The sequence below is a fragment of the Aricia agestis genome, chromosome 7 (genome assembly GCF_905147365.1).
Source record: "Aricia agestis chromosome 7, ilAriAges1.1, whole genome shotgun sequence".
NCBI lineage: Eukaryota > Metazoa > Arthropoda > Insecta > Lepidoptera > Lycaenidae > Aricia > Aricia agestis.
Genome location: NC_056412.1, coordinates 18,013,469 through 18,040,190, shown reverse-complemented (window position 1 = coordinate 18,040,190; position 26,722 = coordinate 18,013,469). Strand labels below are relative to the sequence as shown.

Sequence of the window (26,722 nt, the reverse complement as noted above, 5' to 3'; positions counted from 1 at the left end):
ACCTTGACTGTCCTGTTACCGTATTGTTTCATTGTGACGTGTTGCGAGAAACCATTTCTCTATTGTACAGTCGACGAAAATATATTTGTTATTAATCTAAAATTAGCTGCGTCACCTCAAAAAAGATTAAATAGTTATTTCACGGCAATATTGGAGTCTCATCTTATCCATATCCATACTATGTGCCCTGGGGTTCCCCGATAAACATAAACATAATCATCCATACTAATATCCATACTAATATTATAAATGCGAAAGTGTGTCGTCTGTCTGTCAGTCTGTATGTTACCTCTTCACACCAAAACGTTTTAACCTATGGAAAATTACCACATGAGACTAACGTATTTAAATAGAGGTATTTAAATTAAGGATTTAACTCCTTGTTTTGCATAATTTTCGGTAAAGTAATGCGTATATTTAAGATAGCAATAGTTTAGTTTGACCCTTTCTAGTTTTTCCGGTTGTCGAGCACGTGTGGGCTACCCTTTTGGTCCTTCAAGGTTTACACGTGTATCGAAGTTCTTAGTTCAACGTCAAAATTTGGACATCCATGTGAAACCCCAGCGTGTATGTTCACCTCATGCATGCTAATTAACACGTAAATAAAGGTTTTTTTTAATTAAACTTACTAACGCCTGGTAACAGAGGGTTTTTGAATGGGGTATTTCTATTCAATATATATACAAGGTGTAACAAAACTGAGTGATGATAAGTTTTTATGTGTCCCTTGTGTTATATAGAGTTTACTGTTAAACTAGCAAAATTTTTTGTGATTTGTATGGCCCCAGTCCGGCGCCTCGGCGTCATGAATTTTCCCATGCAAAGGTGAATAATTAGAAAAGTTTAATTCATAGCTAACTCTATAAAGGGGACCCATACACTCCCTAAAGTATTATCACTTACAGTTCGACAAGGCTTTAATTGAACGTGGGTGACATTGACGGGAGCGCGGCTGGTAAAGGAGAACTGTCAAACACATGTCAAAAATGTCGTTTTTGTATGATAGAAGCGTTCAGTTCCTTTTCTCGCCACGTTCAAATAATGCCTTGTAGTCAAAAGCGCTGTCAGTGAAACTTCTGTCAAAAAAGCTTCAAAAACCGGACGTGAATAACTTTTTTTCGGAAAACAGTGACTAAAAAAATCACAACTAAACTTTAAGCTGTACATTTTCCAGGAGATATCAATCATTTTCTTTACAATATATATTACTTGTATGAATTTATTTACTTCACGTCATTATTGCAGTAATTCATAAAACAAATAAATTTTGAAAAATTGCCATCGTATGTTTTCGTTGACTGTACCGAAGAGGCTTTTCCACGGCACCAAAAATAATCATCGCACATACTAATTGTTAATGTCAATAATGATAATATGACTGTGATGATTTTGATGCGGTTTCGAGTACTATATTTCATGGAAAGAGGACATCCGTTTGAGATGATACGACAAAGTCCGGTAGGGTTTTTTAAATGTGTAATGATAACGTGTTGTTGAATTGTCAAATCTTCTTAAGGTGCGTCCACATTTGTATCATTTGCGCGATCAGATCTCCGATCAGATCTCCGTTGCGATCATCGCGCCGTATCAAGTATGCGTATCATAGTGTGGACGCCTATTAGATCATTCTGCCGATAATGCGCGTATTTGTACCTGACTCGTATCGTAACACTTATCAGATACGCGGTTATTAGCGATCGGGGCGAATCCCCATTTTGATACGCTTCGATGATACGCGACGTAGATCTTCTGATCAGAGATCTGATCGCGCAAATAATACAAATGTGGACGAAGCCTTACAACTTATATTTTATGACGCTCTCAAATTATATAAAACTATGGTTTTATAAAATTATATAAAACTTTGACGACCTCTGTGGCTCAGTGGTGAGCGCGTTCGTAGCTCAAGCCGGGGGTCGCGGGTTCGAATCCCGCTGACGGAACAAAAAGTTCCCGGGTCTGGATGTGTATAAAATATGTGTATGATATAATAAAAATCTTAAATATATGTATAGTATAAATATAAAAGTATTAAATATATTTCCGTTGTCTGTTACCTGTAACACAAGTCCTTTAGGTACTTAGCACGGGGCCAGACTGGCGTGGTGTGAAGCGTCCATAGATATTATTATATTATTATTATTATAGTCTTTTCCTGGGACTCAAAGTATCTCCATACCAAATTTCGACAAAATCGATTCAGCGGTTCGGCGTGAAGAGGTAACAGACAGACTCTTTCGCACTTATAATATTAGTATGGAACTATGGATCTAAAAAAATTAATCACAGAATTTGTGAATTTTTGACAACCTCTATGGCTGAGTTGGTGGCGCGTTGAAAGCGCAAACCGGGGTTCGCGGGTTCGAATCCCGCCGACGCGGGAATAAAAAGTTTTCAATGTTCCTCGGTCTTGGATGTGTACCTATTAAATATAATTATGTATGATATAATAAATATAAAGTATTAAATATATTTCCAAGTCCTTCAGGTACTTATCACGGGACTAGACTGACGTGGTGTGAAGCGTCCATAGAGAAAAAAATATTTCCCAAGAAGAGAGAAGAGAGGAAGACGTCTAGAAAAATAATTGTTGCACTCCAAAAACATCTCTACGTTTGTCTTACTGGCATTGAGAGGAGAGTCGCATACATGAGATGAATATTTTACTTAGAGTGCGACGCAAACTTCTCCGTCTTTAAGTAGTTAAATAATACATATAATGAATAATGATATTTAACACATAGGGTGAAGCCAAACGAGGGTAATTTGTGAGTTGTGAGCAGAATTTCGGCTGGCAGAAATTCTGCTGCATTCAGTTTCATACGAAAGTCCTGATTAATTTTTTTTTTTTTTTATGAAATAAGGGGGCAAACGAGCTAACGGGTCACCTGATGGAAAGCAACTTCCGTCGCCCATGGACACTTGCAGCATCAGAAGAGCTGCAGGTGCGTTGCCGGCCTTTTAAGGGGTAATAGGGGAGGGTAGGGAAGGGAATAAGGGAGGGTACAAAAGGGAATAGGGGAGGGTACGGAAGGAAATAGGGGAGGGTAGGGAAGGGAAAAGGGTAGGAGATTGGGCCTCCGGTAAACTCACTCACTCGGCGAAACACAGCGGAAGCGCTGTTTCACGCCGGTTTTCTGTGAGGACGTGGTATTTCTCCAGTCGAGCCGGCCCATTCGTGCCGAAGCATGACGCTCCCACGTCTAAAAGTATGTTAGTCATGGTTTGTATGAAAAGATATATTATTCACAAAATTACGCTCGTTTGACTTCACCCATAAACCCAATGCTTACCTATTAAAAAACCATAAAGTAATATAGCCAACCCGCCTTCCGTCCAAAGACGTAGATCGATTAGCGATCCATTTCCTTGTTTTCCTGCCGTATTTGGAAAAATCTATATATATAAAACTCAAAGGTCTAACTGACATGGTGATCTATCAACGCACAGCCCAAACTACTGGACGAGTCAGGCTGCAATTTTGCATGCAGCTAGATGTTATGACGTAGGCATCCGCTAAGAAAGTATTTTGATCAATTCCAACCCTAAGGGGTTAAAATAGGGGATGAAAGTTTCTATATAATAATACTTCTTAACGCGAGCGAAGCCGCGGGCAAAAGCTCGTATAAAATATGCCGTATATATAATGATGAGATTATTTGTCTAGTTTCTAAAGGTGCTGCTTAAATTTCGTCTCAAAATATCTTCAGCAATATTATGTACGAAGGTGTTTTATATTTCCCATTCGTTGCAACATACTGAAGGTCGTATGTTCACGGAAGGAGGAACGATCGACCTGCATACATATGGTTGTTTGAACATAATCATAAAATATTGAACTTATATTGAACATCATTATAAATTTGACGCTCCAAAGCTCGGAATTTAGCGATTAAATGCGTCTAGAATATTTACCACTTTATTGGTAACCTAGGTTTTTTTGCGCAACACGTCGTTCCTGGTCTAACCGGTCGGTCAAATTAATTTTATGTTATGTGATACTGCAAAAGAACTGTTATTATAAGTCATAAAATATGTATTTACAAAATAATTTATTGACTTCGATTTGATATTCTCTGCAATATAGCAATGAGATTTTTTAGTTTGCCTTGGAAATTTTATGGATTTTAGGGTTATAAATATTGCTTTAGTGTTAAAATGCTAGTGCTGCGTTATAAATAATATCGATTTATTTAGAATAAATAACACATTCGTTATCTGGTGTAGCGGTATCTCTGGGGGCCGGTACCGTCGTTCCTGTCAGTCCACTCCCACTCCTCCGAGTCTTGGTTGTATCTCGAGTATCCATGGCTCTCATCTCTCTCCGTCCAATAGTCCTCCCCACCCTCTTCTTCCTCGATCACCTCTAATTCCTCATCCTCGATCCTCTCCATCATTTCCTCTTCCACATCTTCCTCCTCCTCCTCGACGATTCCCTCTAATCCTTCGTTCACGTCTCTCTGCTCCTCGTATTCTACATCAGCCTCCGGTATCTCCTCTAATATTTCTCTGTGAGCCATGAAAGAGTTTCTCGTATGTCTTTCTTCTTTTACGTTGTTCACTTCAGGTTTACTTTCCTCCTCTTTTTCTTCTGTCTCGCTTGCGGGCTCGGATTCTTCTTGGTTCTCACTTTCATCTTCTTTTTTAAATGTGAATGAAATTCGTGGGAGCGACTGAAGAGGTATTATGAAAAGGATAGTCAGAATAATGGATATGGAGAGTATCGTTGATATCTCGTGAATATCAAACTGCAACAAAAAAAAGCAATTATAATAATTATGTTATTGTCCAAAATCGCTAATAGGTACTCTCGATTAGATTAAATTTTCTCAATATTTAATTACTAAATTGTGTTTAAAATAATATCATTAATCCTCTTTTGGTTTTGCAAAGTTTCTTTAACACAAGTTTTAAGACGGCAAAGAATGTCCGAAATAAATATTACCTAGAACCATTCAATAAGATAGTTTGAAATTCTTACCAGGGAAATAATAGTGAATTCTCTGGAAGTTTTCACAATCGCCGAGTTAGTTAGGAACACTATAAATTGTGTAAGGTAGAGACCGTAAGAAATTCGACTTATGAAGAGAAGCGGTCGGCTACTTAGTAAACTGGCAAGAATACCTGCAAAGAATACAAATACAGGTTAAGATTTTAGTATAAAACTAGATGTTACCGGCAACTTTGTTTGCGCAAAAAAATATTATTCGGTGATCGTGCATTTTTCCGCAATAAAAACCGTCATATTTTGTCCTTTCCCGGGGTTCCAAGTATACCCATCGGCTCAACGATTTAAGCATAAAGCAACACACAGGCGGATAGACAGAGGCACATTCGCATGTAAACATTAGTGTAGGCATAGGTTTTTCAATTTTACCATGTAGTTCTATAGTATAGACTATACAGGTATAATATTATGCTTCTGTTTATGTTTGTTCGCGGATAATTTCGTCGTTTATGCACCGATTTCTATGATTCTCTTTTTTGTTGGAAAGGTGGTTTCACAGTTAGGAAATACTAATTAATATCGTTTTTTTTTAATTATTGATTTTATCTAAGATACTCACTAAAATATCCATTGTGCACGGTGTAGATGAGCCAAGCGAAGGACAGGCCGGCGGCGAGCGGAGCGAACGTCGCGTACTGCGCCGCAAATGTGACGTCATATCTGTACTGTAGATCGCCTGCGTCCGCGCCCGCCCAGAGCACGCCGCCCCAGAGCACAGCAAAGACCAGCCAGCCCAGAGTCAGGAGGAACTGCAAGGGAAGAGGTTATAGTCAAAAAGTAGAGGGCGCCACAGACTAGCCAGTTAACGGTAAGAATAGTTTTTATTATTCGTAGGGTAAGTAGGAGATGTAAATGAAGGTTACAGTCAAAATAGGGAGATGAGGCACTAGTGGTTATTGACCTTGCTGGAAGTCGGCCCCTAGACGATCAATTATTGATTTTGCAATATCACGCTTCAATTTTATTGAACAGTTAATTTGACAATTAGATTGAAGGCGTGCGATGTTCAAAGTCAACCCTTATAGACGGTCAATGATAATTATTACGAGTCAAAAATTTCTTCCTGTTACATGACCGAGCTGTATTATAGTGTGTGTGAGTCGGATTTTGTCTGTTCTACGGCTGGGCTATAGAATATAATATAATATAAATTATTCCACCATTATGGAAATATTAAGAAACCAAATAATTGCATCTACTGTGTGACCTCGTCAAAAACAATGCGCAAATTTATTTTGTAAAAATGAAATATTTAAAAGAATTTTACTATTATTATTATTTGTTATTATAATAAAATATTAATATTATTTTTAAGGTCTCAAATATTATATCAAAATAACGCTTATTTGAATTAACGAGGATGTAAAATTATTTTGTAATTTTATTTTAAATTAAGTACTTACTCAAAACGGTTTAGTAAGCATTAAAAAATTATCGTAATGAGTAGGTAATATAAAATCAATGAAAAAATATGACTTTTGGGCTTTCAGTTTTAAATATTATGTTTATCAAATTTATTATTGTATTACTAAAGTTAATATATTTTGTTTACTAATAATAATAATAATAATAATAATAATAATAAAACTACTAACTTGCTAGTTGCAAGTTTAGTAATCTATAATGTTATTAGTAACAGTTATACTCTTTTTTACGATTTTTCGACCATCACGAGTGACTGACTCCTAAGTCCTAACCTAACGCGAGTTTTAAAAATTTTAATCAGTCCAAAAAAAGTGCACATGACCGCTTAATAATTATTATTCTCTTAAAAAACACACCTTTTAAATTTTCGGAGGTTGTCACTGCAAAATAAACTTACTTTTCCATTTTTCCGAGGTTTCACTTCAAAATTAACTTACCTTACCAATTTTCTGTGGTTTTCTAAGCATGATTCCTAAGCTGAGGCCGATTAGGTATGGAGTACATCGAGCGAAGGTGGACGTGTAGCTCAACGTACCCGTCCGATACAGTTGACTCACACTGTAACAATATATCATCATTATAAACCAAATAAATCCGCCCAGGACAGTGAGCTGCAGGTCCAGAGCCAGCTGGTGGGTTTGAGGAGCGCACTGGAATTCAAGATTTTGGTTGTATAAGAACGTTTATTTATACGAGTATATGCAAATATTTTGAAAACAAAACTTTGCACTACCAATGAAAACTTAAGTTGGTCATAAAAGTACAGAAGTAAAAGCACAGAATACATATAAGTTTAACAAGTAAAAGGTAATATCAACCAGTAATGATAGTGTAATAGATATGGGTTATGGTATGGGTCGTTATAGTATCTAGTCAAAACTAAAAACTAGGCCTTTACATCCGTTGTGGATGATTTATACAGTATTTTTCAGAGCGAAGTAACCACTCCTCAAATACTGCAGTGCCTGGGACAAGATTTTTAAATGTCCGTATGGTTGCCCAAGCGCATTCGGCATTCTCGCATCATAGTCGGCCTAGTCCAGAGGAAAGAACTAGTCAATACGTCTGGGACCAACTATGTGCGGGTTTCCTCACGATGTTTTCCTTCACCGTACGAGCGTCCGTATTATGTACTTGAGATCAGTAAATGTCTCATAGGTACACGCCTCCACCCGGGTTCGAACCTGCACCCTCTAGGAGTGCGAACCGAAGGTCTGCCCATTAGGCCACGGACGCTCTTATCTCTAGTCAAAGCAATCAATAATTGCATAGTACGAAATTAAAAATTATTTCAATTTACATAAGGTTTGGGCAACTTGATTAACGTAATGCTTATAAGAACAATATCATCATTATAAACCAAATAAATACAAGATACATCATCAAAATGGGTTCAATCATTTTGACAACAGGGCGATTGCTTTGTCGACACTGTGCCTTTTTCTATTCATCAAGGGCATGCGTTATAGCGCAGTCAACAGCGAACGTGAGGCATGCCCGCGACGCATGCCCTCTGACCGTAACCAAAACTTAAAAAAATGACAATATTGGCATTGAGTTCCTTGACGCATTCAATTATTGAATGCGCCAATATGACAGTTGATGACGAAAATTGAAGATGTCGAAAGTGCACAGTGTGGACATACCAGAATTGGTTGCAGGCTGTTGTCGAGTGTCAAGGTGTACTATAAATAAAATAAAGTAATAATAGTAACTCCCACACCGGTTTCGGTGACGGTGGCCGGTTTCATTGAAACCAGGCCAGGTACGCAGGAGTAATTTTATAGTGCCCAAGTGTGTGCGCAGTACACAAGAGCACTCTCTATTCCTTTTACTCTCATAACCCAGTGGGACGGAAGACCGACACGACTGGCGAGAGAACAGGCGCAGGACCGACTGTTTACATGCCCATCCGACGCATGGATCATCTTACTTGTTGAGTTGAGCGCGTTGGTAGCTCAAGCCGGGGGTCGCGGGTTCGAATCCCGCCGACGGAACAAAAAGTTTTCAATGTTCCCGGGTCTGGATGTGTATTAAATATGTGTATAAAAGTATTAAATATATTTCCGTTGTCTGGTACCTGTAACACAAGTCCTTTAGGTACTTAGCACGGGGCCAGACTGACGTGGTGTGAAGCGTCCATAGATATTATTATTATTATTATTACTTGTCAGATCAGGTGATCAACCTGCATTGTCCTAACCAAACTTGGAAATAACACGTTTCCAACGCGGGAATCGAACCCACGACCTCTGAGTCAAGAGCCACGCTCCTAGTCTTCTGGTGCATAATATAAGAATCGCGTACGGCCAGTCCACGCACCGAGCATCTGTACCCGGACTCCCCGCAGTCCCCGCATTCACCCTACCGACATGACACGGTCGGAAAGTTGCTCTACTAAGTATTATTCAATATTAGTTTCTGTTGCATATCAAGGGGTATTAATACGGCCCGGTTTTTAATAGTATATATTATATGTTACCGGAAATGTATGTAATCTGTCATTGTATACAATTCCTAGGAAATGTATGTAATTCCTATACTTGCACGGAAATGTGTAAAATTAATTATATTAAACACATTTCCTAAATAGTAATAGGAAATATAAAACATTTGAGATATCAATGGTTACGCAGGGGATAGCGGGGCGGGACTTTGGTCAGTTACTAACCTACAATCCTCTGGAACCGGCCAAGGATTTAAAAATGCCTTTGCAAGAAAAGCTATACTACAGCAAGACGTCTGTGCTATAAAAATAAGTTTTTGTGTACCTACTTCCAAGTGCCCCGGAGTAAAATTACATTCATACGAAAAATATTAAATATGCAAAAAACAAACAGTTTTTTTATTTAGCGCATATTGTCCCACTGCAGCAGTGGGATAATATACGCTAAAAAAAATATTCTGTTATATTATTATGTAGGTACGCATTACAGAATTAATCTTCTGTTTTTATTTTTAAATACATCCACTACTTCATTCGTATCAATTTCTATCCCATAGTGAATGTTCATGAGAGCCAAGCCGTGGTCTTTTTCAAGCCAAGGCTTGAAAAAGAACTTTCTGGGGTAGCGGTGGAAACAGGTAAGGTAGCCAATATTTGCAACAATGTGTAAATATTTGGATACAGTTTTTTGTCGCACTTATCCAAACATTCTAAAGCTGATTTTGGAGTAGGGGAGGTGAGAGTCATAGCTGCTTTCCACACTTCAAGTTCTGCTTTAAAGACAGGTGTACTTTTTTCAGGCAGCACTACTGAATACATACAAAATGCCTCTTCAATTTCACAACCGGCCGCTAAATTTGACGGTAAGACACCAGATAGTGCCGATACTACTTTACGGTGCTTTGTAAACCTCTCAAACAATTGTTGAATTGTATAGTCGAGAAATGGGATGAATAAATTTATTTTGTAATACGTGGATATATCCGACGCAGGAATGTTAGAGCGATTTGTCTGCCTCCCGACGATACGTGGCATAAGCAGTATACCACCATTTTCTTCGAGCAACACCTTTACTTCTTCATAGAGATGGTTGATGGATGAAATTGTTTTTAGTGCAATAGTTACAACACGGTCAAATTAACTTGACGCATCGAAATTTATAAATAACATGCGAACTCTATAACGACGTCATTAAACCGTGCGTCTAGTTAATTTGACCGTGTTGTAGTAATAAATGATATATGCCGCACGCCTGTCCTTATTTTAATTTTATGAATGTTAATATCTTAACTTTTCGGGGGGGGGGGGGGGGTTTGAACCCCCTAAACCTGGCTACGCCCGTGGTCTATGTTATATGTTAAACTAGATGTTCCACGCGGCTTCGCCCGCGTAATTTAGGAATTTCACGGAAACCGTACATTTTTCCAGAAAAATAGCCTATGGCCTGTTTCACCACTTTCTGTTAAAGTGCCGAATAGGCTATTCACAGCTTTTTTGACAGATTCTTCATACTTCATCTGTCAAGTTGAGTGGTGGATAGCCTATTCGGCACTTACCAGGAAGTGGTGAAAGGTTTTTTAATCGTCAGATAACCTTTAACTTAGGAATTATTTTGACGCTTTGACATTTTTTTCATACAAAACCTGTCAAAGCGTCATATTTATTCCTCAGTTAAAAATTATCTGAAGATTGAAAAATCAGACCTTTTTTAATATTGTGACGTAAGTATATGACATATAATTACTTACCTAAATAACAGACTTATTACTTACTAAACGAAAGTTTGACTGTATAACAATAATATAAATCGATTTTGTAATGAATATATTTTAAAAGTTACAATTATAGTTGATTTTTGAGGTTTTAATTAGTAATATATTATGAACGTTATTATATGTTAGATACGATTGAAACCTGAACGTTGTTATCTCAACGAGTACTTTACCAAAAATGATTATTATCATTGAAATCGGTGAATCATTGTTTTTGTGTGTTTTGTTATCCCCGACATAAAAAACTATATAATAGTGGAGCGTAATAGCTTATGAGTGTGGGGAGAAATAACGCTTCATACTCACACTTATAGGCTCCCCGCCTATATGTGAGTAGGAAGCGTTATTTTTAAGGTTAAAACAATACATACGCCTTATATTTATGTAAAGTAAGTTTATTATAATGCTTTAAGAAGTAGTTAGGCAAACACAATATTATTGTTTATTTGTTTCGCAAAATATACACGTAAGTCTATGTAACGACTCTTTGCAGAAATTACTTTGCCTGAACGGCAGCGTCTGCGGCAGAAGACGTGGACGCGTTAGTATTTTTTTTTTCGTACAAGCATATTTACAACGTTTACGATCCATATTGAAATCAAATATTTACAAAAGTATTAGGTACAGAAACACAAATATTTACAAAAACTACAGTTAAAATACTAATATTTACAAAACACTCAAAAAATTATATAAGTACATAAAATAATAAAGTAGAGCAACTTTTAGATTCACAACAGTGCGCAACCTACGTTAGAGCGAGAGCAAAATTAGAGCGAGAGGGTCAGTCTAAATTCGCCGTGGACCACACGTCTGAACGCTCCGGCCGTGCAGTGGCCACTAAGGAATTTCCCTTGCAATTCTAGTTTATAAACCCTTTTTTTGTAGGTCTTTTGAGATTATTATTATTGTTGGAGTAAGGTGATTTAGGTGGTTTTTTTTTGTATTTGCTTTATTGGAACTCTTGGAATCAAAATAATCTAATTATTACATACTTACGATGCATAGTTTTTATGAAATAACCCGTTTATTAAGAGATAAAAACAGAGAATTTTGATGAAATTGTGACCTCTTGATTAAGAAAATGAAAGATAATTAGAAAAAACTAATCAGCGCATTTTGAAGACGAGAATGTTGAGCTCATTATGCGCTGAATAGATTTTTAAATTATATTATTTATTGCCATAAACTAAGCGCACAAACACAACTCGAAATGACATTGGGCACGAAAGAGCTGTTTTTAACGCTTGATTTACCTAACATTATCCACATATATGAACTTAAAAAAAATAACTGGCTATTACTTATATTATACGCAATAATAATATTTCATGTTATTTTTTTAATGAGTGTTAGTTTGTCAAAAAAAAATATACAAAGTTGCGCAAATAATTCGCAGCGAGTGAATTTTGCAAGACTGCAGCCTTCGACCACGGTTAGTTTTACAGTGAACTCTGTACAAGGTATCATACATACTCTAAATTACTATCACTTAGTTTTGTTACACCCTGTAGAAGTGTCTGTATATGACTGTACTTCAGGTTATGTTTCCCTTATGTAGTAGTTCTCATAGTGCTATCCTCCGAATTTCTCAGTGCACAATATTATCGTGAACTCGAAATCTAATTCCTGCTGAGCGAACAATACACAATCACATCGCTGATACACTAATAGCCACTGCTATACTACGTACTACGTACTGTAATTGACGTTAGAGGATTACATGCTATCGGATATATGATACGTGGGAGAGCCATGCTTCGGCACGAATGGGCCGGCTCGACCGGAGAAATACCACGTTCTCACAGAAAACCACTCGGCGTGAAACAGCGCAAGCGCTGTTTCACGCCGAGTGAGTGAGTTTACCGGAGGCCCAATCCCCTACCCTATTCCCTTCCCTACCCTCCCCTATTCTCTTCCCTTCCCATCCCTACCCTCCCCTATTACCCTATTCCCTCTTAAAAGGCCGACAACGCACCTGCAGCTCTTCCGAAGCTGCGAGTGTCCATGGGCGCCGGAGTTGTTTTCCATCAGGTGACCCGTTTGCTCGTTTGCCCCCTTATTTCATAAAAAAAAAATATCCAATATACTATCCATAATATCCGTACTAATAAATGCGAAAGTGTGTCTGTCTGTTACCTCTTCACGCCCGAACCGGTGAAACGATTTGGCTGAAACATGGTTATGATACTTGAAGTGCCTTGAAGGACATAGGATACTTTTAATCCTGGTAATCCCAGGAAAACGAAAAGTTGAGGGCGTCATTTTGTACATAGCAGGATAGATTATTCTTGGTGAACATAAAGAAGTGATCATACCTTAGAGACATAATGTGTGGGTTCCATCTCTATAGAGAGCTCACTGTGAAAAAAAGCAGCTGACATGACACCGCGCACCATACAAATACTCGCGGACCTCCAGGAGCCCGCAGACCACAGGTTGAGAAACACTGAACTAGGTTATAAGTTATAACCCACCTTACTCCCTGATACGCTAGCGATGTCAGACGGTGGTCTCTATACGTGGTGTACCTCCAGTACCCCGACAGCAAATGCAGGGCGGGCATGACGGCTCCAGCCAGGTAGACCTCGGATTGAATCGCCCAGATAATGATGCCGCCCAGGACAGTGAGCTGCAGGTCCAGAGCCAGTTGGTGGGTTTGAGGAGCGCACTGGAATACAAGATTTTGGTTGTATAAGAACGTTTATTTATACGAGTATATGCAAATATTTTGAAAACAAAACTTTGCACTACCAATGAAATCTTAAGTTGGTCATAAAAGTACAGAAGTAAAAGCACAGAATACATATAAGTTTAACAAGTAAAAGGTAATATCAACCAGTAATGATAATGTAATAGATATGGGTTATTGTATGGGTCGTTATAGTATCTAGTCAAAGCAATCAATAATTGAATAGTACGAAATTAAAAATTATTTCAATTTACAAAAGGTTTGGGCCACTTGATTAAATTAACGTAATGCCATAGAGGAATAAAGTAATGCTTATAAGAAGCATTGGGTAAGGACCCAGATACAGTACGTTACATTCTTATTGCCAATTGATAATGTCTTTTACTTTTTAGTTTGTGGCTGGCACTTAAAAGACATGATTTTGTGAATTCTCCAAGGTTGGGCTGGCTCTGCTTCAGAGGGAAGCCTGAACATAGTAGCTACATAATATTTAGTAGTTTCCGCCCTTGCAGTCCATTATACTATCCAAAGACTATAATACATCATAAGAACTGGGATCCCTCAAATTGTTGGATGATAGGAAGCCTATAATAATAGAGTTATATGAAAACCTCTGCCTCTGTATCCTAGTCTTCATAATAAATTATGACGATACGTTAAGAACATAAATTAAGATGTATGTTGCATGTGACATGCATAATTCAACAAAATAAACTCAGATATATACTAAGCACAAGTCAAACTGTACTTAATATTCGAGTGTCCTGTCAATACCACAATATAAATAATAAACAGTAGACAATATTCATACAAGACTGCATCTGGCTGGAGCAAAACTCCATATGACTATTATTGTCTGTATTATATCTGTGGTAAGTGTGATTGATTTTACTTTTAGGACTTTAACTCACAAGCACGCTAAGGCAACGTCACCTATGCCACAGTATAGCAATATGACAACTAATATGTGCCTATGCATCAAAACGTAAGCTCAGAGCGCGAACCTTGCTAGATCTGTGATCCAAACTAAGCTTTAACTTTAGCTTTTTACTTGCTTTTTACTAGCCTCTGCCAATCAGTGAGTTAAGTCGATCATGGAGTCCTAGTGAATTACAGCAATAAAATTAAACTGTTTTTGCATCTATTCCACTTTATTATATATTTCTTACAAAATTGGATACTTATTGCTGCGAAATATTAATTTCCACCAAGAGTTACAGTACAGTATCAACATACTAGTGAGTTACAGTCCTAAACGTTAAAATTAAACTGTTATTACTCGCGTTTAACACGATACTTCAATTTGCTGCTTCAATATACCTGTAATCATGCTAATAAATGTGCGTGAGCCTTTAAACACGGGTTAGTTACTCTACTGTGTAATATTTATACTGTATCAATACTGCGTTTACTTGTTTACAAGAGTTTAGTTTCACATCACGGTTTAAAGTAGAAGTAGGTAACATTGTAATCTTGGAAAAGTTACTATATCAACACACATTTCAACATAACATCATACTTAAAATAAACATAATATTATGTATTCAATAATATGCATGTTTAATCTGTTGTGTATGTAATCTAGTGACTATATTATTATTATTATCGAGTGAAAAGTCTGTTGACTTTTGTGACCTTGTCGTATTTGAGGCTTCACAGCTATCCGGGACACTCGCAGGGGCTATTAATACGGGCGCCCGGATTGGAAGCGATAATTTTAGGGTTCCGCACCCAAAGGGTAAAAACGGTACCCTATTACTGAGACTTCGTAGTCTGTCCGACGTCCGTCTGTCTGTCTGTCTCCAGGCTGTTACTCAAGAACGGTAATAACTAGAGAGTTAAAATTTTCACAGATTATGTATATAATATTTATTATATTTCCACTATCACAATAAATACTAAAAACAAAATAAAAATAATATTTAACAAACGTATATTTTTGGCCTTTTTTGCTCTATATAAAATTAATAATGGCAACAGGTAGGTACTTGAATTTTTCACAAAGTCCTTACTTATATGTACTTTAATATTTAATAATAATATTAGAATAAAATAAAAAAATCAGGGGGGCTCCCATACAAAAAACACAGTTTTTGGACTACTTTTGCTCTATAATACGGAACTCTACGTGCGCGAGCCCGACTCGCACTTGGCTGATTATTTTGTGATTTGTATGGGCAAGCGCATGAGTTTTCCCGTACAAATTGCAAAAAAATAGCTTTTGCAGCAGTGCTACTACACACCCCTATTATCACTTTGTTTTGTTACACCCTCTGTAGTCCATACTAATATTACAAAGTGAAACTCAATCGATTTCGCTGAAATCTGGTATGGGGATACTTTGAGTCCCAGGAAAGGACATAGGATACTTTTTACCCCAGAAAAATGTACGGTTCGCGCGCGATAAACAAACTGTGGCGCAACGGACTTTCAGGCGTCATCTAGTACAAGTTATCTGTGAACATACCATATCCTGGAAGGCGAGGTAGTTCTGCGCATACAGGATGTTCCACCACCAGCTCTCCTGGCAGATCTCCGCGTTCCTGGTCACCAGAGTGCCCCACATTGGCCCTACGGAGATGTTGTCCCACACGTACGCGTAGAACAGGACCACGGCTAGCAGCGCGGGGGTTAACCTTGAAAGACAGTTGGGGGTTAACAATAGGTTGATGATGTATATTTTTTTATATATATAAAGGGACAAACGAGCAAACGGGTCACCTGATGTAAAGCAACTACCGTCACCCAATATGGACTCTCGCAACATTAGAAGAGCGTTGCCGGCCTTTTAAGAGGGAATACGGGCAGGCACTTGAGAGCAAATAGCATAATATCTGCTGTTTTTTACACTCCTGAACTCCTGTTTTTTTGCAAAGAACAGTTTGTGTCAAGAACTCCGAAAATACTGGGCCGACTTAGAAGAGATTTTTCGTAGATATACAGTTAACTACGGGAAAGGACATAGGACACGCTATTTTGCGGCAAAATGTACGGTTATTACGGGCAAGTGTTTTACGCGATCGGAGCCTTCTGCAACTTCTTGTATCTTATTTATCTATGTAGTTAAATTTTGCTTATTTACTACCTCGAAGAAAATTATATTCCAAAGAAATAAATATATTTTGTCGTAAACTTTTCATTGCTAATTTTAAGCCACTGATCGAAGAAAAGTCCTAAAAGTATGAACAGGTAAGTTGGAACTTTTAAAATGTTTAAAAGTAACGATAAAAGTTTTAATGAAAGAAACTGAAATTCTGATTAGCTCTTTCATTATAAAGTTTTCCTTGGTTTCCTTATAAAGTTCTTGAAAGTAGAAGAAAAATATTATGAATGGTCGTCATAGTCGACAGTCGACACACATTAGAGTAACAGCTGACTTATATACTTGAAATGTTGTTGCTAAATAGATACAAATTATTTTTATAGAATGGATCAACATCAATAAAGTGAAATAAATGTTTCTAGTCTAAGGGCGATAGGGTGATATCGTATATTACAAATTACAATATAATATACCTACTTGGTTAGAACTGAGTATGCACTATGCAGTCAATTATTGTTTTAAACTCTTGAAAGTTTGCAGTTATGAATGAATATTGCCTAAAGGTATTCCAATTAATTTTAATATTATTTATCGTATTTCAAAACTATTAAAAACATTAAAATTCGTAACAAATTCAAGCTCGCCTATAGATCAGTGGCATTGAGTCCCGTGATATAATGTTGGCAATATGGCACACGCGAGGAAGTAAGTAAAGTATAATTTTTCGCTTCTGCCACCATTTTGTGTGACTTGCGTCACGAAAATTACGTAACGTAACGAAAATAGACTATTTAGTTGGGGTTGGTTATGGCTCCTAATTCCTTACTCCTTAGCGCTTCCTATTCCGCGACATGAACAATATCTAGGTACCTACCTTAAAGTTAATATACCTAGCGGAATAGAGCATCAATCTCGAGTTGTCAAACGAAACCGAAATTGGTTTCATCTGTGTGTAAAAATATATTGTGTACGTATACAGTTACACACATGATTGAACATGATTTCTATGAGATTTAAATTTTAATTGTCAACATGCGGCACGTGCCAACTGGACGTCAAAAAAGAGTGCTGCTGTCATGTATCACACGTCTCTTTTTACCACGCAGTGTTACCGAAAGTGACATTTCGCTTGCTCAGGCCTTTGTTTCTCTATTCCGCTAGGTATATTAACTTTATGGTTACAATATTGTCCCATTTCCCATATTTACCACTGTTTTTGATAAAAAGGGAGCTCCGTGCGTGTTTTTTTACGCCGCTTCTTCTCACCGGGTTAGTTCCCGAACCGGTTGTAAAGGCACCAGTACTCAGTAACAACAACGTTCTAAAAGTATTAAGTAATTCAAATCTATTCAGAAACAAAACTATTTTTTTTTTTAATACGAGTGAGGCTGATGAGATAGAATGAAGAGCCTACCTCAAATACTTTGACAGCACTTTGGCGATGACGCTGTCATCCTTGGACGTTCTATACGAGGCGAGGGCCCCGCTGAGCAGCAGGAAGCAGTCGGTGAAGATCCAGCCAGCGCGGCACCAGGACAGAAGTGGTGATGACACTATCTGGAAACCATCATCTTATAAAGATATAAGAACCCTAAAAACGACGAGACACTTTGAGAAAAGGGCCTTTGTGCTTGTCTCGGCGATCATGAGGGAATTAGCCAAGCGGGTTCACAAAAACTCGATACTTCCTATTCCTTCTATCTTCTTCTGATTAATTTCTTTACGGGACCCAAGACAGCTTTAGCATATCCCTCGAGCTTCCTGAGATCATATCAAAGACTTTGTGGTTGGATAACGCTCCATGCACCAAAGCCCAAATTAAAGCGGGTTCACGGTATCTCTGCTTTCTTAACACGAGTTTGACTAATCAACGGCGTTTTTGATTGGGAGCGCAGGTGAAGATCCGCCGGAGACCCGATTCTTTAACTTAACCTCGAATGTCGGTAAGATCTCAGGTTGTGTCTTTGTGTCTGGGAAGTGGAAGAATTGCACCAAAGAATCACAATACTTTACACATTGGGTCATAACAAAATATTATGTTCGTCAACTACGAATAATAAAAACTATTATTCGTAAAATTATTCGTAGTTCGTCAACATAATAATTATTGCGAGTGTCAATAGCAAGCATTTTATCGATGTCAATAATAATATTATTATGTCCCTCTGAAAGCAGAGTTGCGGGCGTCATTTAGTATAGAAATATAAATAATAAGTACATAAGTACAATTATTTATTTTACATAATAGTACGACAAATATATTTTTTACGGACAAGAGTCTGTTTAAAATATGTTTCGATATAATAATATTATGTTTCGATAACTTTTAAACCTTTCACTACCGTCAGATATTGAAAAATTACTTCTTGCCTCCTGCTCCCAACATAATAAACACAAAATATCAAACTAGTATTTAATTGGACATGATTTCCTCAATATTTTCAAAAAAAAGTTTAAGGTTGTTGACTATCACTCCTGTGCAACAGAACAAGGAAACATCCCTTTCATTTAATACGAAGATTTTATATTCGCGTTATTGTTTACTAAAAGATGTTTTAATTCTATACTGCCTGTACTTTCTGAGCATGTTGAGTTTATCTATTTAACAGCGTTGCGCCAGTAATTTTGCGCGTTGTAGACCATAAAATAGTAGTACCATAAAAAAATTAGATTTTATGTAGCATTTTGTCGGCATTATTAATATATTTTGTATTCATGCCAAATTACAGCTTTGTAGGTCCTATAGTCTCTGATCAAAACCGCGGACAGACAGACGGACAGACGGACAGTGTAGACCATAAAATGGTAGTAGGTACCATAAAAAAACAAGATTATATAGCATTTTGTCGGCATTATTAATTTAATATATGTTGTATTCATGCCAAATTACAGCTTTGTAGGTCCTATAGTCTCTGAGCAAAACCGCGGACAGACAGACAGACAGACAGACAGACAGACAGACGAACAGACGGATAGACGGAAGTCTGGACAGAGAGACAGATGGACAGACGGACAGACGGCAGGACAGACCGAAACTGTAAGGGTTCCTTGTTGACTACGGAACCCTAAAAAGTAACCGTCACATAAGACGTGATGATGACGATCAAGGGACTAGACTAATGATCTTATTGATCAGTGGTCAGTCATCGTGTACAAGTATGCTCACAACTTGGCACCCCGCCAATATGTTCGTACGCCATCTTACATCAATGATTGTCTAATAATATAGACTAGTATTTTAGGACGATGACTAAGATGATAAAACAATTGTTACGAACTATGAATCATGAACTGATTAGATTTATCTTTTATTTACAATTGTAGATTTTCTTATAAAGTTCAGAAACGTGATAATTATTATTTAAACTTCTTTAGCAGTACCACAATAGACATAACTACCAGTAGTTCGACTGCAAAGAAACGGACAGGTTTCAATATCTGTCAAATTCCTCGGGTTTCGTTTCACTAGGATTATGAACGGAATGTGCCTCGCGCTGGCTGATATAATTTATTTTTAAATATTTAAAATAAAGATTTCAAAATTGGATTCTGACAATGTTAATCGCATGTGCCAAAACACAAACAACAATACGACCAAAGAGAAACACGTCCAGCGAATATGTCATAGTTTTTAATTCATAGGAAACAAGTTAACAACCCTAGCGACCATTTTCGTCATAATACGTCAAATTAAAAAATTTCAACATCAGTTCTAAGTCGGCATCCATACTAATATTATAAATGCGAAAGTATCTCTGTCTGTCTGTCTGTCTGTCTGTCTGTCTGTCTGTCTGTCTGTCTGTCTTGCTTTCACGCCAAAACTACTGAACCGATTGCAATGAAATTTTGTATACAGTTATTCTAGAGTCTGAGAAAGGACATAGGCTACATTTTGATGTGGGAAAATATCTTATTTCCATGAAAATTTCGATGAAAATGAATTCGCATTGCGCGTGGCCAGCGCTCATCCCGGGGGTCCTGGGTTCGAGTCCCGCAGGCGGAACAAAAAGTTTTCAATTTTCCTGGGTCTTGGATGTGTATTAAAATAAAATTTCAAAAATCTTAAACATATTTTATGTATAATATTATAAAAAATCCAGAAATATATCAATGGAATGAACATTTTAGTTCTAATACGATTCAACAGATGGCGTTTTATTTTTTACTTTATTGTAACATAGAACTAATCATACTTATTAGTTAGTATGTTTTTGTTTATAGTTTTTAATACGTTAGAATATGATGTTTAATAATATTATAATCCATACTAATATTATAAATGCGAAAGTATCTCTGTCTGTCTGTCTGTCTGTCTGTCTTGCTTTCACGCCAAAACTACTGAACCGATTGCAATGAAATTTTGTATACAGTTATTCTAGAGTCTGAGAAAGGACATAGGCTACATTTTGATGTGGGAAAATATCTTATTTCCATGAAAATTTCGATGAAAATGAATTCGCATTGCGCGTGGCCAGCGCTCATCCCGGGGGTCCTGGGTTCGAGTCCCGCAGGCGGAACAAAAAGTTTTAATTTTCCTGGGTCTTGGATGTGTATTAAAATAAAATTTCAAAAATCTTAAACATATTTTATGTATAATATTATAAAAAATCCAGAAATATATCAATGGAATGAACATTTTAGTTCTAATACGATTCAACAGATGGCGTTTTATTTTTTACTTTATTGTAACATAGAACTAATCATACTTATTAGTTAGTATGTTTTTGTTTATAGTTTTTAATACGTTAGAATATGATGTTTAATAATATTATAATCCATACTATACTAATATTATAAATGCGAAAGTATCTCTGTCTGTCTGTCTGTCTTGCTTTCACGCCAAAACTACTGAACCGATTGCAATGAAATTTTGTATACAGTTATTCTAGAGTCTGAGAAAGGACATAGGCTACATTTTGATGTGGGAAAATATCTTATTTCCATGAAAATTTCGATGAAAATGAATTCGCATTGCGCGTGGCCAGCGCTCATCCCGGGGGTTCTGGGTTCGAGTCCCGCAGGCGGAACAAAAAGTTTTCAATTTTCCTGGGTCTTGGATGTGTATTAAAATAAAATTTCAAAAATCTTAAACATATTTTATGTATAATATTATAAAAAATCCAGAAATATATCGATGGAATGAACATTTTAGTTCTAATACGATTCAACAGATGGCGTTTTATTTTTTACTTTATTGTAACATAGAACTAATCATACTTATTAGTTAGTATGTTTTTGTTTATAGTTTTTAATACGTTAGAATATGATGTTTAATAATATTATAATCCATACTAATATTATAAATGCGAAAGTATCTCTGTCTGTCTGTCTGTCTGTCTGTCTTGCTTTCACGCCAAAACTACTGAACCGATTGCAATGAAATGTTGTATACAGTTATTCTAGAGTCTGAGAAAGGACATAGGCTACATTTTGGTGTGGGAAAATATCTTATTTCCATGAAAATTTCGATGAAAATGAATTCGCATTGCGCGTGGCCAGCGCTCATCCCGGGGGTCCTGGGTTCGAGTCCCGCAGGCGGAACAAAAAGTTTTCAATTTTCCTGGGTCTTGGATGTGTATTAAAATAAAATTTCAAAAATCTTAAACATATTTTATGTATAATATTATAAAAAATCCAGAAATATATCAATGGAATGATCATTTTAGTTCTAATACGATTCAACAGATGGCGTTTTATTTTTTACTTTATTGTAACATAGAACTAATCATACTTATTAGTTAGTATGTTTATGTTTATAGTTTTTAATACGTTAGAATATGATGTTTAATAATATTATAATCCATACTAATATTATAAATGCGAAAGTATCTCTGTCTGTCTGTCTGTCTGTCTTGCTTTCACGCCAAAACTACTGAACCGATTGCAATGAAATTTTGTATACAGTTATTCTAGAGTCTGAGAAAGGACATAGGCTACATTTTGATGTGGGAAAATATCTTATTTCCATGAAAATTTCGATGGAAATGAATTCGCATTGCGCGTGGCCAGCGCTCATCCCGGGGGTCCTGGGTTCGAGTCCCGCAGGCGGAACAAAAAGTTTTCAATTTTACTGGGTCTTGGATGTGTATTAAAATAAAATTTCAAAAATCTTAAACATATTTTATGTATAATATTATAAAAAATCCAGAAATATATCAATGGAATGAACATTTTAGTTCTAATACGATTCAACAGATGGCGTTTTATTTTTTACTTTATTGTAACATAGAACTAATCATACTTATTAGTTAGTATGTTTTTGTTTATAGTTTTTAATACGTTAGAATATGATGTTTAATAATATTATAATCCATACTAATATTATAAATGCGAAAGTATCTCTGTCTGTCTGTCTGTCTGTCTGTCTTGCTTTCACGCCAAAACTACTGAACCGATTGCAATGAAATTTTGTATACAGTTATTCTAGAGTCTGAGAAAGGACATAGGCTACATTTTGATGTGGGAAAATATCTTATTTCCATGAAAATTTCGATGAAAATGAATTCGCATTGCGCGTGGCCAGCGCTCATCCCGGGGGTTCTGGGTTCGAGTCCCGCAGGCGGAACAAAAAGTTTTCAATTTTCCTGGGTCTTGGATGTGTATTAAAATAAAATTTCAAAAATCTTAAACATATTTTATGTATAATATTATAAAAAATCCAGAAATATATCGATGGAATGAACATTTTAGTTCTAATACGATTCAACAGATAGCGTTTTATTTTTTACTTTATTGTAACATAGAACTAATCATACTTATTAGTTAGTATGTTTTTGTTTATAGTTTTTAATACGTTAGAATATGATGTTTAATAATATTATAATAATATTATATATATACTAGCTGTTGCCCGCGACTTCGTCCGCGTGGACTTTAGTTTATAGCGCGCGGTGTCAACAAAATTTGTGTCAAATTTAAAAACTTTTTAAAACCCTGGTAAGTGGTACCCCTCTTAGGGCCGCGCTACACCGGAATGGCAGCGCTGAAAGTGCTCGCCTCGCCGCTGCCATTCCGGTGTAGCGCGGCCCTTAATTAATCAAAATACCCAAAAACAGCTGTGCAGTGTGCACATAATCTATACTAATATTATAAATGCGAAAGTATCTCTGTCTGTCTGTCAGTCTCGCTTTCACGCCAAACGCCAAAACTACCGAACCGATTGTAATGAAATTTTGTATACAGATAGTCTAAAGCCTGAGAAAGGACATAGGCTACTTTTTTACTGGAAAAAAGGGTTGTAAGGGTCGTAAATTTGTTCAAAAAATTCATAATAGATGGCGCCGTGCGTCTTCTACATCGCGCTGACGCTTGCTCAAAAGTCTTTCTATAAGAGGTGGTATCATCTTACATTTAAGTCTCGATTTTTTTCGATTGTTATATCTATTCTACGGTATTAAATAACTCAATACTTTATCTGTGCAGGCAGTGACGTAACCTTAAGACCAAATTTCACCAACGACTGTTAAAGTTAATGATCGAATTAGTATCACGTTAGCTGTTTCGTTTTTCATATGAATGAAAGAGAAGACAGGACATTTTAACAAGCTGTTAACACTAACAGACGTTGGTGAAATTGGGGCTAAACCTATCAATGATAAATAGTTTATGGGTAAAGTTGTGTAATTGGGGGGCTAAATATGCTTTGAAATTTGGCATAAAATATAAAGTTTAATATAAAAAATAAAGTACTTATTGTGTGCACACTACACAGCTGTATTGATTTAAGGGGTACCAGGGTTTTTTTATAAAAGCTTTTGACACCAATTTTGTTGACATCGCGCGCTATAAACTGAAGTCCACGCGGACGAAGTCGCGGGAAACAGCTAGTACTCTATAATTCTGAGTCACATTGAGATTAGTGGTGGTCGGTGGACTGGTGGCCCAATATCTCCCTTACCATTTGCTACTGTGCTGCGAAAATGTATGCATGCCTGTGCTGTTTTACTTTTGGGAAACTTTACTTTTTACTCCTGAAGTTTAACCCGTTTTTTTTTTTAATGTTAGGTCTAAGCATTTACCAAATAAAGCATTTTGAAGTTCTGAGCATCAACCTACATAATAATAATAAATATTAGTACGTTATTTAATAATATGTCGTGATAATATTTTTTGTATTGAAATTGATCCATATTATCTATGTTTTTGTAACATAAATTAATTTAATATATTATTGTAAGATATATTTTGAGCAAATCACGTTAATGCAAGTAATCGGACTAAAAATATCAGGCGCTTTTTAATAAAGTATTACTGCAGTCACTGCATTAATACTTTATTAAAAAGCGCCTGATATTTTTAGTCCGATTACTTGCATTAACGTTATAGTGCAGTCTGTCAATAATATAATTAACACCTAATATAACTTGACTTGGAAAACTAATAAGTACACAAGTGTTCACTGACCCAAAAAAAGGTCAAAATCAAACTTTGTTGAACGTTTAAAAAACTTTGAAATTTCGGAATTTCATTAATTAATTCTCACCTTTATTTCAGCACGAAGTTTTAATTAATATTTATTCAAGTAATGCAAAATTAAAAGTCCATCAAAATAAGATTTCAAAATGTTTGGTTTAAACTTAAAATTAATTTACTTTTTTGAAGATATTCGAAAATATTTTTCTTTACGACTCAAATACAACTCAAAAGCTTGTTTAATTAAGTGTGTACTTAAGAATAATGTACCTCGAGACATATTAAAGAAACAAATTAAGATTTAAGTGTATTTAGATATTCATTGATTTTAAGTCACACAGATCTTTTAAAAATTATGTGCTATTGCTAACTATTTTTATACAGGCAAATTATTTGCATGTTATCCATACTGACTAACGCCCGTTCCCAATATTTGATCTATCTCTGTCTTTGTTGAAATTTGGCATAAAATATAAAGTTTAATATAAAAAATAAAGTACTTATTGTGTGCACACTACACAGCTGTATTGATTTAAGGGGTACCAGGGTTTTTTTATAAAAGCTTTTGACACCAATTTTGTTGACATCGCGCGCTATAAACTGAAGTCCACGCGGACGAAGTCGCGGGAAACAGCTAGTACTCTATAATTCTGAGTCACATTGAGATTAGTGGTGGTCGGTGGACTGGTGGCCCAATATCTCCCTTACCATTTGCTACTGTGCTGCGAAAATGTATGCATGCCTGTGCTGTTTTACTTTTGGGAAACTTTACTTTTTACTCCTGAAGTTTAACCCGTTTTTTTTTTTAATGTTAGGTCTAAGCATTTACCAAATAAAGCATTTTGAAGTTCTGAGCATCAACCTACATAATAATAATAAATATTAGTACGTTATTTAATAATATGTCGTGATAATATTTTTTGTATTGAAATTGATCCATATTATCTATGTTTTTGTAACATAAATTAATTTAATATATTATTGTAAGATATATTTTGAGCAAATCACGTTAATGCAAGTAATCGGACTAAAAATATCAGGCGCTTTTTAATAAAGTATTACTGCAGTCACTGCATTAATACTTTATTAAAAAGCGCCTGATATTTTTAGTCCGATTACTTGCATTAACGTTATAGTGCAGTCTGTCAATAATATAATTAACACCTAATATAACTTGACTTGGAAAACTAATAAGTACACAAGTGTTCACTGACCCAAAAAAAGGTCAAAATCAAACTTTGTTGAACGTTTAAAAAACTTTGAAATTTCGGAATTTCATTAATTAATTCTCACCTTTATTTCAGCACGAAGTTTTAATTAATATTTATTCAAGTAATGCAAAATTAAAAGTCCATCAAAATAAGATTTCAAAATGTTTGGTTTAAACTTAAAATTAATTTACTTTTTTGAAGATATTCGAAAATATTTTTCTTTACGACTCAAATACAACTCAAAAGCTTGTTTAATTAAGTGTGTACTTAAGAATAATGTACCTCGAGACATATTAAAGAAACAAATTAAGATTTAAGTGTATTTAGATATTCATTGATTTTAAGTCACACAGATCTTTTAAAAATTATGTGCTATTGCTAACTATTTTTATACAGGCAAATTATTTGCATGTTATCCATACTGACTAACGCCCGTTCCCAATATTTGATCTATCTCTGGTTTTGCCCTACTAGAGATAGGAATAGCTCACATTAGACATTAGAGACATATATTTTATGTCAATTGTGAGCTATTCCTATCTCTAGTAGGGCAAAACCAGAGATAGATCAAATATTGGGAACCGCCGTTAATAATTTAACTGAAACAATTATGCTGAAATATTTATGAAGATACTAGCTGTTGCCCGCGACTTCGTCCGCGTGGACTTCAGTTTATAAAGCGCGATGTCAACAAAATTGGTGTCAAAAGCTTT

At 36.0% G+C, this 26,722-nt stretch overlaps 1 protein-coding gene across 1 annotated transcript in view; it reads right to left on the bottom strand.

Moving 5' to 3' along the window:
* Nucleotides 1–4,172: 4,172 nt before the first annotated feature.
* Nucleotides 4,173–26,722, bottom strand: part of LOC121728684 — a 43,138-nt gene continuing 20,588 nt past the window's right edge. Inside the window, exons 6-12 of the mRNA XM_042116912.1 lie at nucleotides 17,801–17,943; nucleotides 15,811–15,979; nucleotides 13,129–13,322; nucleotides 6,871–6,991; nucleotides 5,568–5,757; nucleotides 4,982–5,124; nucleotides 4,173–4,748 (exon numbers count right to left, since the gene is read on the bottom strand). Coding sequence (XP_041972846.1) covers nucleotides 4,215–4,748; nucleotides 4,982–5,124; nucleotides 5,568–5,757; nucleotides 6,871–6,991; nucleotides 13,129–13,322; nucleotides 15,811–15,979; nucleotides 17,801–17,943 — 1,494 coding nt within the window. The 3' untranslated portion in view covers nucleotides 4,173–4,214. The remainder of the gene's footprint in view (nucleotides 4,749–4,981; nucleotides 5,125–5,567; nucleotides 5,758–6,870; nucleotides 6,992–13,128; nucleotides 13,323–15,810; nucleotides 15,980–17,800; nucleotides 17,944–26,722) is intronic.